We start from the raw sequence: 11,990 nt of genomic DNA, 5'->3' as shown, positions 1-11,990 counted from the left end.
CCCACCACTCCTGGCTGAACCACCATGTCGCCAACTGCCCACCTCTCCTGCCTGTGGGCTCTGCTGGTGGCCTGCCTGGCCCACAGCATCAGGGGGTCCCTCAGGGCCCAGGTAAGTACCCTACCCGGCTCCCCCTTCCTGTCCCTCTGCTACTCCATGCCTGGGGTGCACCCCTTCCCAGAAACAACTGGCTTGTCATTCCCATTTCTCAGAGGGAGCAACAGAGGCTAGAAGGGGGTTGACATGGCCAAGCTCACACGAGGAGACAGAGCAGGCTAACTGGCGACCCCCTAGCCCAGTCCTTGTGTGGCTGGAGCCAAGGTGGGGGCCCAAAACGGACCCCACCATACCCCCTCGGTCCTTGGTCCCTTGCCAGGCCCCAGGTCCCCAGCCACTGGAGCTGAAAGAGGTCTTCACGTTGTTCCAGATCCAGTACAACCGGAGTTACTCAAGCCCATCAGGTAACACTGGGCAGGTGTATCAGTCCAGCCCCCTCCTCGCATTTAACAGATGAGGAAACTGAGGCATCACGTGGGAAATGCGCTTGGCCAAGGCCACTCAGCAGGACAGCAGCAGGGCTGGGGTGGATCCCTGGTTTCCCGTCTGCATGCATGGAACCTGGGGGGCAGGTGGCAGCTGTTGGAGTCTGCCCCAGTCCTAGCAGCCCAGTGCAGGTCAGGGGTCAAGGCTGCAGGGCAGGGAAAGCACCGCAGGAAGGAGCTTGACCTCTCTCTAGCCTATTTCCTTGCCTTTCTGCCTCCCCAGCTCCATCCCTGTGACTCTGGGAAGTGGGCAGGAGACCAGGTCTATTCATGTGTTCACTCAGCCGATACTCAAGGGTTCCCATTTGGTCCCTAAGCTGGGGCCTCCCTCTCCAAGAGCAGCCAGCCCTCCCCTCCCCCCAGGCTGGGTCTCATCTCCCACAGAGGGTGGTTTGTGGGGGCTTTCAGCTGAGGCTGCCTGCCATGGGTCTGTGCTGCCCCCCCACCACCCTGCTAGATCTGTGTGGTCAGAGGTGTGAAGAGCAGTATGACAGGAAGCCAGTCTCAGCCACCTACCTTTTCCTTTTGAGTCACTCTGTCCAGACTCTTTGCTTGGTTTACCCCCAGGGTGGGCAGAGAAGCCCCCCTTACTGCCTCCTCGGAAAAGCTAACCTTGGGGAGCTGGGCAGCCACTTCCTGGGCTCACGGGTCTGCAGCAAAGCCTGCGGGGCTACAAGAGAGGAGCCAGCGCTCATCTGGGCGGGGGTGGGGTGAGGATGCCCAGTCCATGTCCACTTCCTGCCCTGGGGGTCTGGGAGCCAGCCTAGGACAACCCCCTTTGACCCAGAGCACGCCCGCCGCCTGCACATATTTGCCCGGAACCTGGACCAGGCTCAGCAGCTGCAGGAGGAGGACTTGGGCACAGCCAAGTTTGGGGTGACCCCATTCAGTGACCTCACAGGTACCAGAACCCCTCCTGGGCCCTAGGTGGTGGGTGAGAAAGCAGTCTTCTGCAGGGATAGTGGCAGATGGCAGGGCAGATTGTGGGCTTCCATTCCCAGCAAAGGACCCTGAAGGTCAGACCAGGTGCTTAATCACATCAGGGTCCAGTGGTGGCGCAGGGGAAGGAGCTCAGGGCCCAGCACCTACAGCGCAGGTCAGGGACCAAGGCCGCAGGGCAAGGAAAGCACCGCAGGAAGGAGCCTGGCCTCTCTCTAACCTGTTTCCTTGCCTTTCTGCCTCCCAGGGTTATGGGGCCCAAGTGGTCAAGGATGTGGATGGCTGCAGTGGGACAGGCAGGACTTGGGGGAGGGCTGGTTGAAACTGTGGCCTCAAGTGGCCCTGTTGGTCCCCAGAGGAGGAGTTTGCCCAGGTCTATGGGCATCAGGAAGCGCCTGGAAGGGTCCCCAACGTGAGCAGCAAGGTAGTGCCTGAGGAGTGGGGCAAGTCAGTGCCCTCCACTTGTGACTGGCGGAAGTGGGCTGAGGTCACCAAAACCGTCAGGAACCAGGTATCTGCCCCTCCCCAGCCGGGCCCAATCCAGCCCCCGTGGTGGGAGGGAGAGAAGGGGACTAGGCCCAGGCACCTGTCCCCCTACCCCTACCCTCTTATCCACCAGAATAACTGCAAATGCTGCTGGGCCATGGCCGCGGCAGGCAACATTGAGGCCCTGTGGGGCATCAAGCACCGTCAGTCCGTGGAAGTCTCCGTGCAGGGTACGGCTGGGAGAGGCGGGCTGGGTGTCTGACGGGGAGGAGGGTACCGGGGACCTGGCCACCCAGGCTGTTCCTTCTATCCCCAGAGCTACTTGACTGTAACCGCTGCGGGAACGGCTGCAATGGTGGCTTTGTCTGGGATGCGTTCATAACTGTCCTCAACAACAGTGAGTACCCCGCCTCTCCGGGCAACTGCAGGGGGCGGCATGGGGATGAGAGGGCCTAGGGTGCAAGAGCTACAGCAAGGGTGGGGGGATGTTTGGGAGCCTTGTCTCCACCTTGTCTTGCTTCTCTCTTCCCCAGGCGGCCTGGCCAGCGAAAAGGACTACCCATTCCGGGGGGACGACAAAGCCCAAAAGTGCCAGGCCAAAAAGCACAAAAATGTGGCCTGGATCCAGGATTTCATCATGTTGATGGACAATGAGCAGGGTGAGGGCAGGGTGGGGACACGGAAGGGGGGATGACAGGACAGAGCGTGCTAGAGATGGGAGGACGGAGAGAGGCGAACAGAAGCCCCCAGCACGCTCTCAGCCCATGTGCCCAGAGCAGGGCCTCAGGGCAGGCAGGGCCTGATCCCACCTTCCACTCCCCAGCAATCGCCTCGCACCTGGCCACCCACGGCCCCATCACCGTGACCATCAACATGAAGCTACTGCAGGTGGGATGGGGCAGGGAATGGGGGGGGGCACACACAGGAGGGTTGCCCCAAACTCAGCCCCTCTGCCCCCGCCCCCCGCAGCATTACCAGGAGGGTGTGATCAGGGCCACACCCACCACCTGTAACCCCAATCTTGTGGACCACTCTGTCCTGCTGATGGGCTTTGGCAAGACCAAGTCGGTGGCAAGGATGCCAGCAGAGGCGTCCCAGGGTGGAGCCCTGACTCGTCCTCGTCGCTCCACCCCATACTGGATCCTGAAGAACTCCTGGGGGCCCAAATGGGGCGAGAAGGTGGGTGTGCACTCCAGTGCGGGTGGGGCAGGCCAGGCCCCTCCTCACCTTCCAGCCCTGATGCCCACTAATTCCTAAGGGCTATTTCCGGATGCACCGAGGAAGCAATGCCTGCGGTATCACCAAGTACCCGCTCACGGCGCGTGTAGACAAACCAGCTAAGCAGCTCTCCGTCTCCTGCCCTCCCTGAGCCCGCCCGGCCACTCCCTCAGCCCGCCCGGCCACTCCTCAGCCCTCTCCCGCGGTGCCAGCTGCCTCCTCACTGTCGAGGTTTTTGCCCACCTTCCCGATTTGCTGCCTGTGGCCTGAATAAACTAAGACAAGACCCCCAGCTTCTAAGAGGACTTAGTTGGCCTGGGGGGATGGTGGATGAGAACGCACCACTCCCTTCCTGCCATTTCCCCGTCTCCGTGGGGCCGACGTACACACGTCCTTACACACACACACCCCGACACTCAGAGACGTGCCCGTGCACACACTCACGTGTGGACCCACGTGTGCTCCCACACAGGCTCCCCCTGGAGTAAGAATCAGTCTCCAAACTCGCGGCAACTTTATTGTCAGTGTGGGCAGGGCGGTGGAGGGGGCCTCAGTCATGGTACAGGCGCAGGAGGCAGCCCCGGAGAGTGCCCATGTAGCGGTCCCAGAGAGCCTGGTACCTGGAACAATACCAGCAACAGTGACAGCAAGGGCGGATGTTTCCTGAACACTCACCAGGTGAGGCCCCGCTCTAAGCTATTCGTGTCCCTTAACTCGTTTACTCCTCAAAGAGTCCTCACGAGATAGGTATAAGCATCAACCCCAATTTTACACACTAGGAAACGGAGGCAGAGAGATTAAGTAACCGGCCCAAGGTCACACAGCTCTGGACTCTGGTCCACAGAGAGAACACTCCAACTCCAGGGTGGCAGGGCGAGGAACCCCAAGTCTACAGGAGGGTAGCCTTGGCAGGTGGCTGGCTGGCGAGGCCACACTGGTGGGAGGGCCAGAGTCTCTTACCGGAAGCCATCCAGGGAGTGGACGGACGCCGAATACTGATTCAGGAAGAGCCGCACATCACTCAGTGGCCAGTGGTCAGAGCGGCAGGGTTCCACAAACTGGGGGCCCAAGGGGAACAACTAGCATATAGTAGAGCCCAGGGACAGGCCAGGTTGGGGCTCAGAGGGCAGCGGCAGGACGGCTCACCTTCTCCACCAGGTCCACAAACAGGTCTCGGACATCCTTATTGTGGGTCAGCTTGGCAGCCACGTTCACCAGCCCCCGGGACAGGTTCTGTGGGGCAGGGATCCTGGGAGTTCTGCCTTCTGCCCCAAAGGCTGGAGGCTGAGCCCAGAGGCTGGGGGAGGGACAGGCCCCTCCCTGAATCTATCCACTTCCCTCAGTCAACCAACTACCCCCCTCAAAAGGCCTGCAGAGAGAGTAGCAGCACCACCCACCCGTCACTCTCGGGCATGACCAGAGTTGGCCAGTGGGGATGATGCACTTGGGACTGAAGACGCCCAAGGGGCGGAGGCTGGACTGGGCCACAGACCTTGAAGTTGGCTTCCATTTCAGAGAAGACGCCAAGCTTTCCCCGGAGGGCAGTGCACACCAGGCTGCAGGGAGACAGGGTCAGCCCCCAAGTCCCCGTTTGAGGCCCCGCCCTGTGGACCCCCCAAGCTCACCTCTTGTGCAGGTCCAGAAGGTCCTTGTCGGCCACTAGCACCTTGAGCTCCTTCAAGTCCTGGAGAAACTCCTTGTCTAAGTCCACATCCATGTCGTCCACCTGGGAGTCTGCGCGGGGCCCACGAGAGGAGTTGGGGTGGGTGATACAACCCCTCCCACGATGTCCGAGCCTTCCTCACCCACCACCTCACTGTGCCCACGGGACAAAGAGGAAATGGGAGTCTCAGAGAGGTGGGCTGACTTGCCCCGGGCCACACAGAGAAGCAATGGGCCCTCCGCAGATAAGAGGTGTGCGGGGCAACTGGACTATAGGTAGAGGTGGCCTGTGCGACTCTGCAGAAACGATGCTGGGAACTGGGGCCATCAGGGGAAACCACCGGTGGGAACCAGGCCCTGAGAGGGTGGGGAGGGGCCTGAGCGCCTGGCATCTCAGCGGGGGGCCTCACCAACAGCTCCGAGGGTCCAGTTCTGGATCATGAGTTCAGCACAGAAGGCAAAGTCGCCAAAGCTCAGATACTGCAGTTTCTTCTTCCCAGTCTCAAAGCGGTTGTTGGCAAAGAAGACAATGGCTGCGTAGTCCCTGCAGAGAGGGGAGAGCAGGTCCTCTCAGGGCCCGAGTTTCCTTCTTAGCAGGCCACTCCCCACCTGCAACTCTGGCCGGACTGCCGAGCTCTGGTCCCTCTCCGCCCTAACTCACTGTGTGACCTGTCTCAAGTCACTTCTCTTTGGACCTCGTCTCCTCGTCTGTGCAGAGGGAAGGTCTCTGCAGGGACACAGCAGAGATCACAAGGACAACGGCCACCGTTCACTGAGCGCTTTCTAAGTGCTTTAGACGCGGTGTCTCGCTTCACCTTCACAACAGCCCAGCTGGCCAACGGCCAGGCTGGATTCAAACCCAGGTCAGTCCGGTCCAAAGTACAGACCAAAAGTGGGGTAATCATACCCCCAGCACAGCTGGGAGGTCGGTGGGGCTGCGACGGGGTGGGGAAGGAGGGCCACCCTCAAGGCCCAGGGAATGAGTGTGCAAGAAGGGGGATGGCTGGCTTCTCACCTGGCCCCTCACCTGGCCAGCCGGTCGGAGAGGAGGAAGTGCTGCTGGATGTTGTCAACCAGGGAGCCCCGCATTTCCTCTACCACTTTGAAGACTCGCTTAAAGTTGTCAAACTGCAGGGCAGTTAGGCGAGGAAGGAGGACCAGTCAGAGGCGCTCACCCAATAAACTGTTTACTGAACATCCATCTATCACTTAACCACCCAGCCTGGCAACAAATGCTGACTTAGCACCTCTTATCCTGACAACTTAGTGTCTCGTATCAATTCAACACGCAGTACCTGGGTGGTGCAAACGGTTAAGCACTCAATTAAAGGTTGGTCGTTCAAACCCACCCAGAGGCACCCTGGAAGACAGGCCTGTCGATCTGCTTCTGAAAGGTCACAGCCTTGGAAACTCTATGGAGCAGTTCTACTCTGCATACATGGCATTGCCACGAGCTGAAATCAATTTGATGGCAACTAATAACAACATCAATTCAACAAATGTTTATTAGCTTCTGCCATCTCGCCTTGGATAACCGTTTCATCACTCCTCTCTCTAAATTCAACCCTAATCCCCCAGGAGCCTGTGCTGGAACTGACCCGGCTGGCTAAGCTCCAAGGGCCCAAAGACAAACAGTGCTAAGCTGTCCTCAGGGAGCTCACAGGAGACACAGAGTAAAGACACTAAGGGTCAAGAGGATGGGTTACTTCTCCCTGGTACCACCAGGAAGACCTGTGGAGGAGGTGGCATCAGACCAGACCCCCTGCTTTGGATTTCAAGGAGTAGATATAGCCAAGAACAGTGGCCTCCAGCGAGAAGGAGCAGCATGATAAAAAGAAAGCCTCGGATGTAGGGAAATGTAGAGAGGTCAGCAGGAACCAGATCATGGAGATACTAAAGGTCAAGGCCAAGGAGTGTGGCTGTTATTCAGGAGGCAGTAGGAGCCAATGAATGTTTAAGAGCAGGAGAAAGTCATGATCAGATCTGGGCTTCTGAAAGGTCACTCTGGCCAAAGTAGGGGATAGCTTAGAAGGGACAAGATGTGGAGAGAAGACTGGGTGTGAAGCTGTTGGCACATTTGTGGGGGTTGGCAGTGGTCAAAGGGATGGATGGAGTGAAGGGGCAGACTGCAGATTGAATGTTGGGGGGGCGGGGGTGAATGCCCACCTGTCTCCGACAGCTCTTGAGGGTGATGCCTGTTTTGGTGCTGATGTCGTCTAGGTCTTTCTTGGTGCCCTTGGACAGCTTCTTGCCCAGCACCTCCCGCACAAAGGCCTCGTCAAAGGTGTAGTACCTGTGTGGAAGCACGGAGGAGAGAACACACTGAACCTCCACAAACAAGGAGAACGGGGGTCCTGGCAGGATCCGGGTTCTGACTCCCTCTGTTCCCAACTTTCTGAGTGCCTGGGTAAGTCCCGTCCCCTCCCAGGACCTCAGTTTCGGCCAGAGAAATGGGTACACGGTTACCCTAGCTGCAGCGTCCCCACCACCCCGCCAGGTAAGCACCTCTCGATGAGCAGGGCCTGCCGGGAGGGAGGGATCTGGAAGATGAGCTGGTGCAGCAGCTTGGGCGGCGCGTGCAGCAGGCGCTCAAGCATGTGGAAGGTGCGGTAGTGGTCCATGGTGTCGCTCTGCAGCACCGCCGCCGTGGCGCCCGTCTGCTCCAGGATCCCCGAGCGCACCCGCAAGGCCACCGCGTCGCTCACTGGGGAGTGGGCGCCGGCATCAGGCCCCGCCTCGCCGACCCCAGGGGCCCTCCGGGGATCGCAATTCCAATCTCTAGACACCTCTTACCCCCAGCCCCCTGCCCACTTTCCGAAGGGATGCCTAAGTCCTGGCCCCGCCCTTTGCCCCGGCCAAAACAACCGCGGCGCCGGAAGGGACCCCCAGGCGGCCACACACACAGACCCGAGTAGCCATCCAGCCAGAGGCGATACACGTCTTCGTCAATGAGGGTCGTGTTCCCCACGAAGATGTCCAGCTCGCTGGTCATGGTGACGCCCAGGACCGAGCGCCGCTGCAGCACCCCAAGCAGGAGCGAGCACCGCCCGCTCCGGGCGAGCTGCCGCCGAACCACTTCCGGGAGCGCCGAGATTCCGCTCCGGGCACCCGGAGCCAGCGAAGGACCACTTCCGGGACAGACCCGGCGGGGGCGGGGGCGGGGGCGGTGGAGTCACTCCTCCTGCCAGGGGGAGGGGGAATACCTGGCTCCTCCGTCCCCCGCATCCCCGCCGCCTGGGCTTTTAGCGGAGGGCGATCGAGTCGAGGTCTGCGGCCAACCTTCCCTGCTCCAGCCTCTCTGCCCTCACTCCCTCCTGGTTTTTCTGCCACCTTCTCTGATCTCTTCGGGGCCTCCCACTTTGAGCTATCTGCTAAACTTAGGAGTCTCCCGGGGCTCGACCCTAAATCTCTCCTCCGCAAAAAAGGTGTATGGCTAGATTTCCACGGACCCTTGCTAGGGCCCCCTCCGCTCATCCTGAGAACGAGCACCTCTTCTGAGTCATTTCACCTGCTCCCGGGGTTTTAACCACTCCCACAAGCTAGTGACCTCTCTGATTCTGCAGCTCAGAGCTCTGCCAGGAAGTCCACATCCGGAGGGCCACCTTCCCCAAATCCCCCCAAGTTCAACAAATTCTAGACAGACCTCCCCAATCAGTTTCTGCCCTGCATCCCTATCTCAGTGACAGCCCCAACATCCACCCAATTCTCATACCAGAAAGCTGAACGTTCTCCCAGACTCCTCTCTCCCCACATTCAGTTATGCTGATTTTACCTCCTGGATACTTCTAGTATCTGATTCCTCCTCTCCACCCCCGCTGGCACTGCCCCAGCCCAGACCTGCATAGCTTTCCTTGCCCATGGCCACAGTATTCTTACTAATCTCCCTGCCTACACCTCTCCTCCCCACCCATCCCACACAGAGCAGCCTGAACCAATGCACATTTGATTGTGTTACTCCCCTGCTTAAAATCCTTGCTGGTCCGTGGAAACTTCCCAGCCTGGTGTTGACAGCCCTTTAGAATCTGGCTTCCGGCTACCTTTGTAATCTCTTCACTCTCGCTCCACTTTCTCCATGCACCTACCTTTAAAAACACATCAAACTACCCTCACGGTTCCTAAAACAGCTAGGCCCTTTCAGGCACCAGTGCCTTTCACCGTGCCGTGAGTCAGCGGAAGACACTTTCCCTGAAATAATCCTTTCTTTACTTGGCCAAGTCCTATGCATCTTTCAGCCCCTCTCCTATCACCTCTTAGGAAATCTTTCTGGCAGCCCTTAAGACCGCCCCCCCCCCCATCTTCTTCTTGTTTAACCCAGCCTGTTTGTCAAATTGCGACTTCTTTGAGAACAGGATTAGGATATTGGTCAAGTTTGTTTCTGCATGGGCCTGGTACACACTAAACGTTTACTGAACAAACGAATCCCTTGTATGCCCCTCCCCCGGGCAGGAAACACTCCGTGGGAGGGAAGGTACGCTGACCGGTAGCCAGGACGTTTAGACTCGGGGTTCTGAGGAGCTGGGAGCGATGTTCAGGGAGCCGAGACTCTCGAGTTCGAACTAAGCTATGTGGGATGGGAAGGCGATCAGTTTGCGTTCCGTCCCGGAGTGGGCAGGAGAGTCGGGGGCCGACGCCCGAGTCTTGGTTCTCCAGAAGGAGTCAAGAGACCTAGGCTCGTGATTGAGGAGGTCCGGAACTGAGAGGTACGAAGCGTCTGGCTTCGGACTGACACTGGCGCGGAGGACGAGAACGCGGGGGCTCAGGGTCCGGGAAGAGTCAGGGCCATCGTGGTCTGGAGTGGGCGGGGGAGGGGCCTCTGTGCTAGGCCCGCCCCTTTCCGGAGCTGCTTTCTCGGATTGGCTGTCCGCCCGTGACGTCACCCGGCCCCGCCCCGGCGCGCTCCCTGCCGCGTGCCCACCCCCGGGTAGCAGCGACAGCCTTGCTATCTCGGTCACTGCTAGCCGCCCGCGAGCCGGAGCCGGAGCCCTAGCGGCGCTGGGCCGACGTGGGGCTCCTGGGCGGCGGCGGCGGCGGGCGATGCTCCAGTGGTCTAAGCAGCAATGGAGGCCGAGGCAGGCGGCCTGGAGGAGCTGACGGACGAGGAGATGGCGGCGCTGGGCAAGGAGGAGCTGGTGCGGCGCCTGCGGCGGGAGGAGGCGGCGCGCCTGGCGGCGCTGGTGCAGCGCGGCCGCCTCATGCAGGAGGTGAATCGGCAGCTGCAGGGCCACCTGGGCGAGATCCGCGAGCTCAAGCAGCTCAACCGGCGCCTGCAGGCTGAGAACCGCGAGCTGCGAGACCTCTGCTGCTTTCTGGACTCGGAGCGCCAGCGCGGAAGGCGCGCCGCGCGCCAGTGGCAGCTCTTCGGGACCCAGGCGTCCCGGGCGGTGCGCGAGGACCTGGGCGGCTGCTGGCAGAAGCTGGCCGAGCTGGAGGGCCGCCAGGAGGAGCTGCTGCGGGAGAACCTGGCACTTAAGGAGCTCTGCCTCGCGCTGGGCGAGGAGTGGGGCCCCCGCGGCGGCACCGGCGGCGCGGGGGGCTCTGGCCCCGGGCCGACCCCGGAGCTCACCCTGCCCCCCTGCGGGCCCCGCGACCTGGGCGATGGAAGCTCCAGCACAGGCAGCGTGGGCAGCCCCGATCAGTTGCCCCTGGCCTGCTCCCCTGATGACTGAGGGCGCTGCTTCCTAGGCACCGGCGCCCTCCCGGATTGCGCCCCGAGCGCCACGATTGCGGTGGACCTCGGGACCGGAGCGCCGCCCCGGCTTCGCCCGAGGGGCGGCCTGCATGGACTGAGAAACCCTGACACTGAAGAGAACCGCTCGCTTTCGCTGGTGGAGCGCAGGGAGGCTGAAACGGAGGGACTTGCTGGGGGCTGGGTGGGGGCTAATAAACTGGGATGGAAGCGGAGCCCGCGGCCTGAGCAGCGTCTGTTTGGGACTCGCCGGGGTTGGGACGAGGGCAGGGGTGTTGAGACGGGGTCCCATTCCCCTCCGGAGGGGCTGCAGAGCTAAGGTGGCTGAATCCCCCTTCACCTCGAGGCTGGGGTGGGATAGGGGACCGTGGTAGGCCCCTGACTCCCCTTGTGGGGCTGTGGGACAGGCCATGATCCAGGCCCTGATGTGACTTCCCGGCTCCTTCCTGTCCAAGACAATGGGGCAGGAAGCAGGTGTTGGGGGCCTGGAACTCAGTGCGCCTCCCCTGAGGCTGGAAGGGGCATACCATCGCTCCCCTGTGGGCCCTCCCCTGGAGGAGGAGCAGGAGGAGGGTACCCTCTTCACTTGCATCCTTGAGCACTCTTCTCTCCAATCCAGGAGATAAGGCAGAGCAGATGTAGCCCCATTTGTCAGATAAGACGTCCAAGTTCAGAGATATCAAAGAATTTGTCCAAGGTCAGGCAGTGAGTGGGTGAATTTGACACTGGAGTCTAGGGCTTCTGGCTTCAAATGTTCCCTCTTTAGCCTCGGGGTCCAATGAAACACCCAGACCAGAGCTTCAAGCCTTTTTATTCCATCTGACAGGTTTGTACAAAAATACTCTCTTTAGGAAAATAAATAGCAGCTGCCCTTGCTGGGTAGGCTTGGATTCCCTGGAGCTAAAGGCATCTCAGAGCTGGGGGCTGCAGGTCAGCTCATCACAGAAGCCTCTGACGCCCTCCTGGCCCGTGCCATTTTGGAGGGGCCTGCAGGATGCCCTGGTCCAATTAGCTGGTGCTGCTGGCAGTGGGGCTGAGTGAGTTAGTGTTCTAGGCTGGTAGAGCGGCACCTTCTGTCAGGGAGTAGGGCTGGGTGGATGACAGGAAGAGGGTGATGTAGACTATGGGGGTGGATCTGGAAGAGGTTAGGGCTCCAGAGGCCCTCAAAGGCTCTACAAAGACCTTTTGGGCTGCCAGGAGGCCTCTGGCACAAGCGGGAAATAGTTTGTCTCTCATGTAGTGCAAATTGTGCTAGAGGGGCCAGCTGGTGAGAAACAGTGGGCAGCGCTGGTGGCCCCAAGCTGGCTCCACCATGAAGCAAAATATGCTTAGTCTCATTTGAAGGGCTGGAAAAGAGCCTGCTGGGGTTGGGAGCAGACTATGGTCCAGACCAGCTGGACCACTGGGGGTCGGGGTGTTGGCTAGAGTGACACCCGCAGGGCGGGGGCTGGAGCACC

At 60.3% G+C, this 11,990-nt stretch overlaps 3 protein-coding genes across 3 annotated transcripts; 2 read left to right on the top strand and 1 right to left on the bottom strand.

Annotated features, from left to right (window-relative positions):
* CTSW (cathepsin W) lies at positions 1 to 3,336 on the top strand. Its single transcript, XM_004383719.2, has 10 exons — positions 1 to 111; positions 377 to 461; positions 1,330 to 1,443; positions 1,838 to 1,992; positions 2,101 to 2,197; positions 2,284 to 2,364; positions 2,501 to 2,626; positions 2,791 to 2,855; positions 2,937 to 3,146; positions 3,226 to 3,336. The coding sequence occupies exons 1-10, from the start codon at positions 25 to 27 to the stop codon at positions 3,334 to 3,336; spliced, it is 1,131 nt and encodes a 376-aa protein (XP_004383776.1). The 5' UTR covers positions 1 to 24.
* Positions 3,337 to 3,682: 346 nt separating this feature from the next.
* On the bottom strand, positions 3,683 to 7,960 carry FIBP (FGF1 intracellular binding protein). The gene is made up of 10 exons (XM_004383718.1): positions 7,755 to 7,960; positions 7,353 to 7,551; positions 7,014 to 7,140; positions 5,875 to 5,975; positions 5,258 to 5,391; positions 4,811 to 4,919; positions 4,678 to 4,741; positions 4,332 to 4,418; positions 4,146 to 4,243; positions 3,683 to 3,805 (listed from the first exon to the last, which is right to left on the bottom strand). The coding sequence occupies exons 1-10, from the start codon at positions 7,837 to 7,839 to the stop codon at positions 3,736 to 3,738; spliced, it is 1,074 nt and encodes a 357-aa protein (XP_004383775.1). The 5' UTR covers positions 7,840 to 7,960; the 3' UTR covers positions 3,683 to 3,735.
* A 1,809-nt stretch (positions 7,961 to 9,769) lies between these two features.
* Positions 9,770 to 10,748, top strand: CCDC85B (coiled-coil domain containing 85B). Its single transcript, XM_004383717.2, has one exon. The coding sequence runs from the start codon at positions 9,905 to 9,907 to the stop codon at positions 10,511 to 10,513; it is 609 nt and encodes a 202-aa protein (XP_004383774.1). The 5' UTR covers positions 9,770 to 9,904; the 3' UTR covers positions 10,514 to 10,748.
* The last annotated feature ends 1,242 nt before the right edge of the window (positions 10,749 to 11,990 follow it).

The sequence above is a fragment of the Trichechus manatus genome, unplaced genomic scaffold (genome assembly GCF_000243295.1).
Source record: "Trichechus manatus latirostris isolate Lorelei unplaced genomic scaffold, TriManLat1.0 scaffold00113, whole genome shotgun sequence".
Classification (NCBI taxonomy): Eukaryota; Metazoa; Chordata; class Mammalia; order Sirenia; family Trichechidae; genus Trichechus; species Trichechus manatus.
Note: the sequence above shows the minus strand (reverse complement) of the source record. Positions and strands in the feature narration are given on the sequence as shown.

Coding starts and splice junctions, on each gene's coding strand:
- CTSW (XM_004383719.2), top strand. CDS start 25: ATGTCGCCAACTGCCCACCTCTCCTGCCTGTGGGCTCTGCTGGTGGCC. Junction 2,856..2,936: donor TCAACATGAAGCTACTGCAG/GTGGGATGGGGC, acceptor CGCCCCCCGCAG/CATTACCAGGAGGGTGTGAT. Junction 3,147..3,225: donor GGCCCAAATGGGGCGAGAAG/GTGGGTGTGCAC, acceptor CTAATTCCTAAG/GGCTATTTCCGGATGCACCG.
- FIBP (XM_004383718.1), bottom strand. CDS start 7,839: ATGACCAGCGAGCTGGACATCTTCGTGGGGAACACGACCCTCATTGAC. Junction 7,552..7,754: donor CTGGCTGGATGGCTACTCGG/GTCTGTGTGTGT, acceptor CCCACTCCCCAG/TGAGCGACGCGGTGGCCTTG. Junction 4,742..4,810: donor CTTCTGGACCTGCACAAGAG/GTGAGCTTGGGG, acceptor GTCTCCCTGCAG/CCTGGTGTGCACTGCCCTCC.
- CCDC85B (XM_004383717.2), top strand. CDS start 9,905: ATGGAGGCCGAGGCAGGCGGCCTGGAGGAGCTGACGGACGAGGAGATG.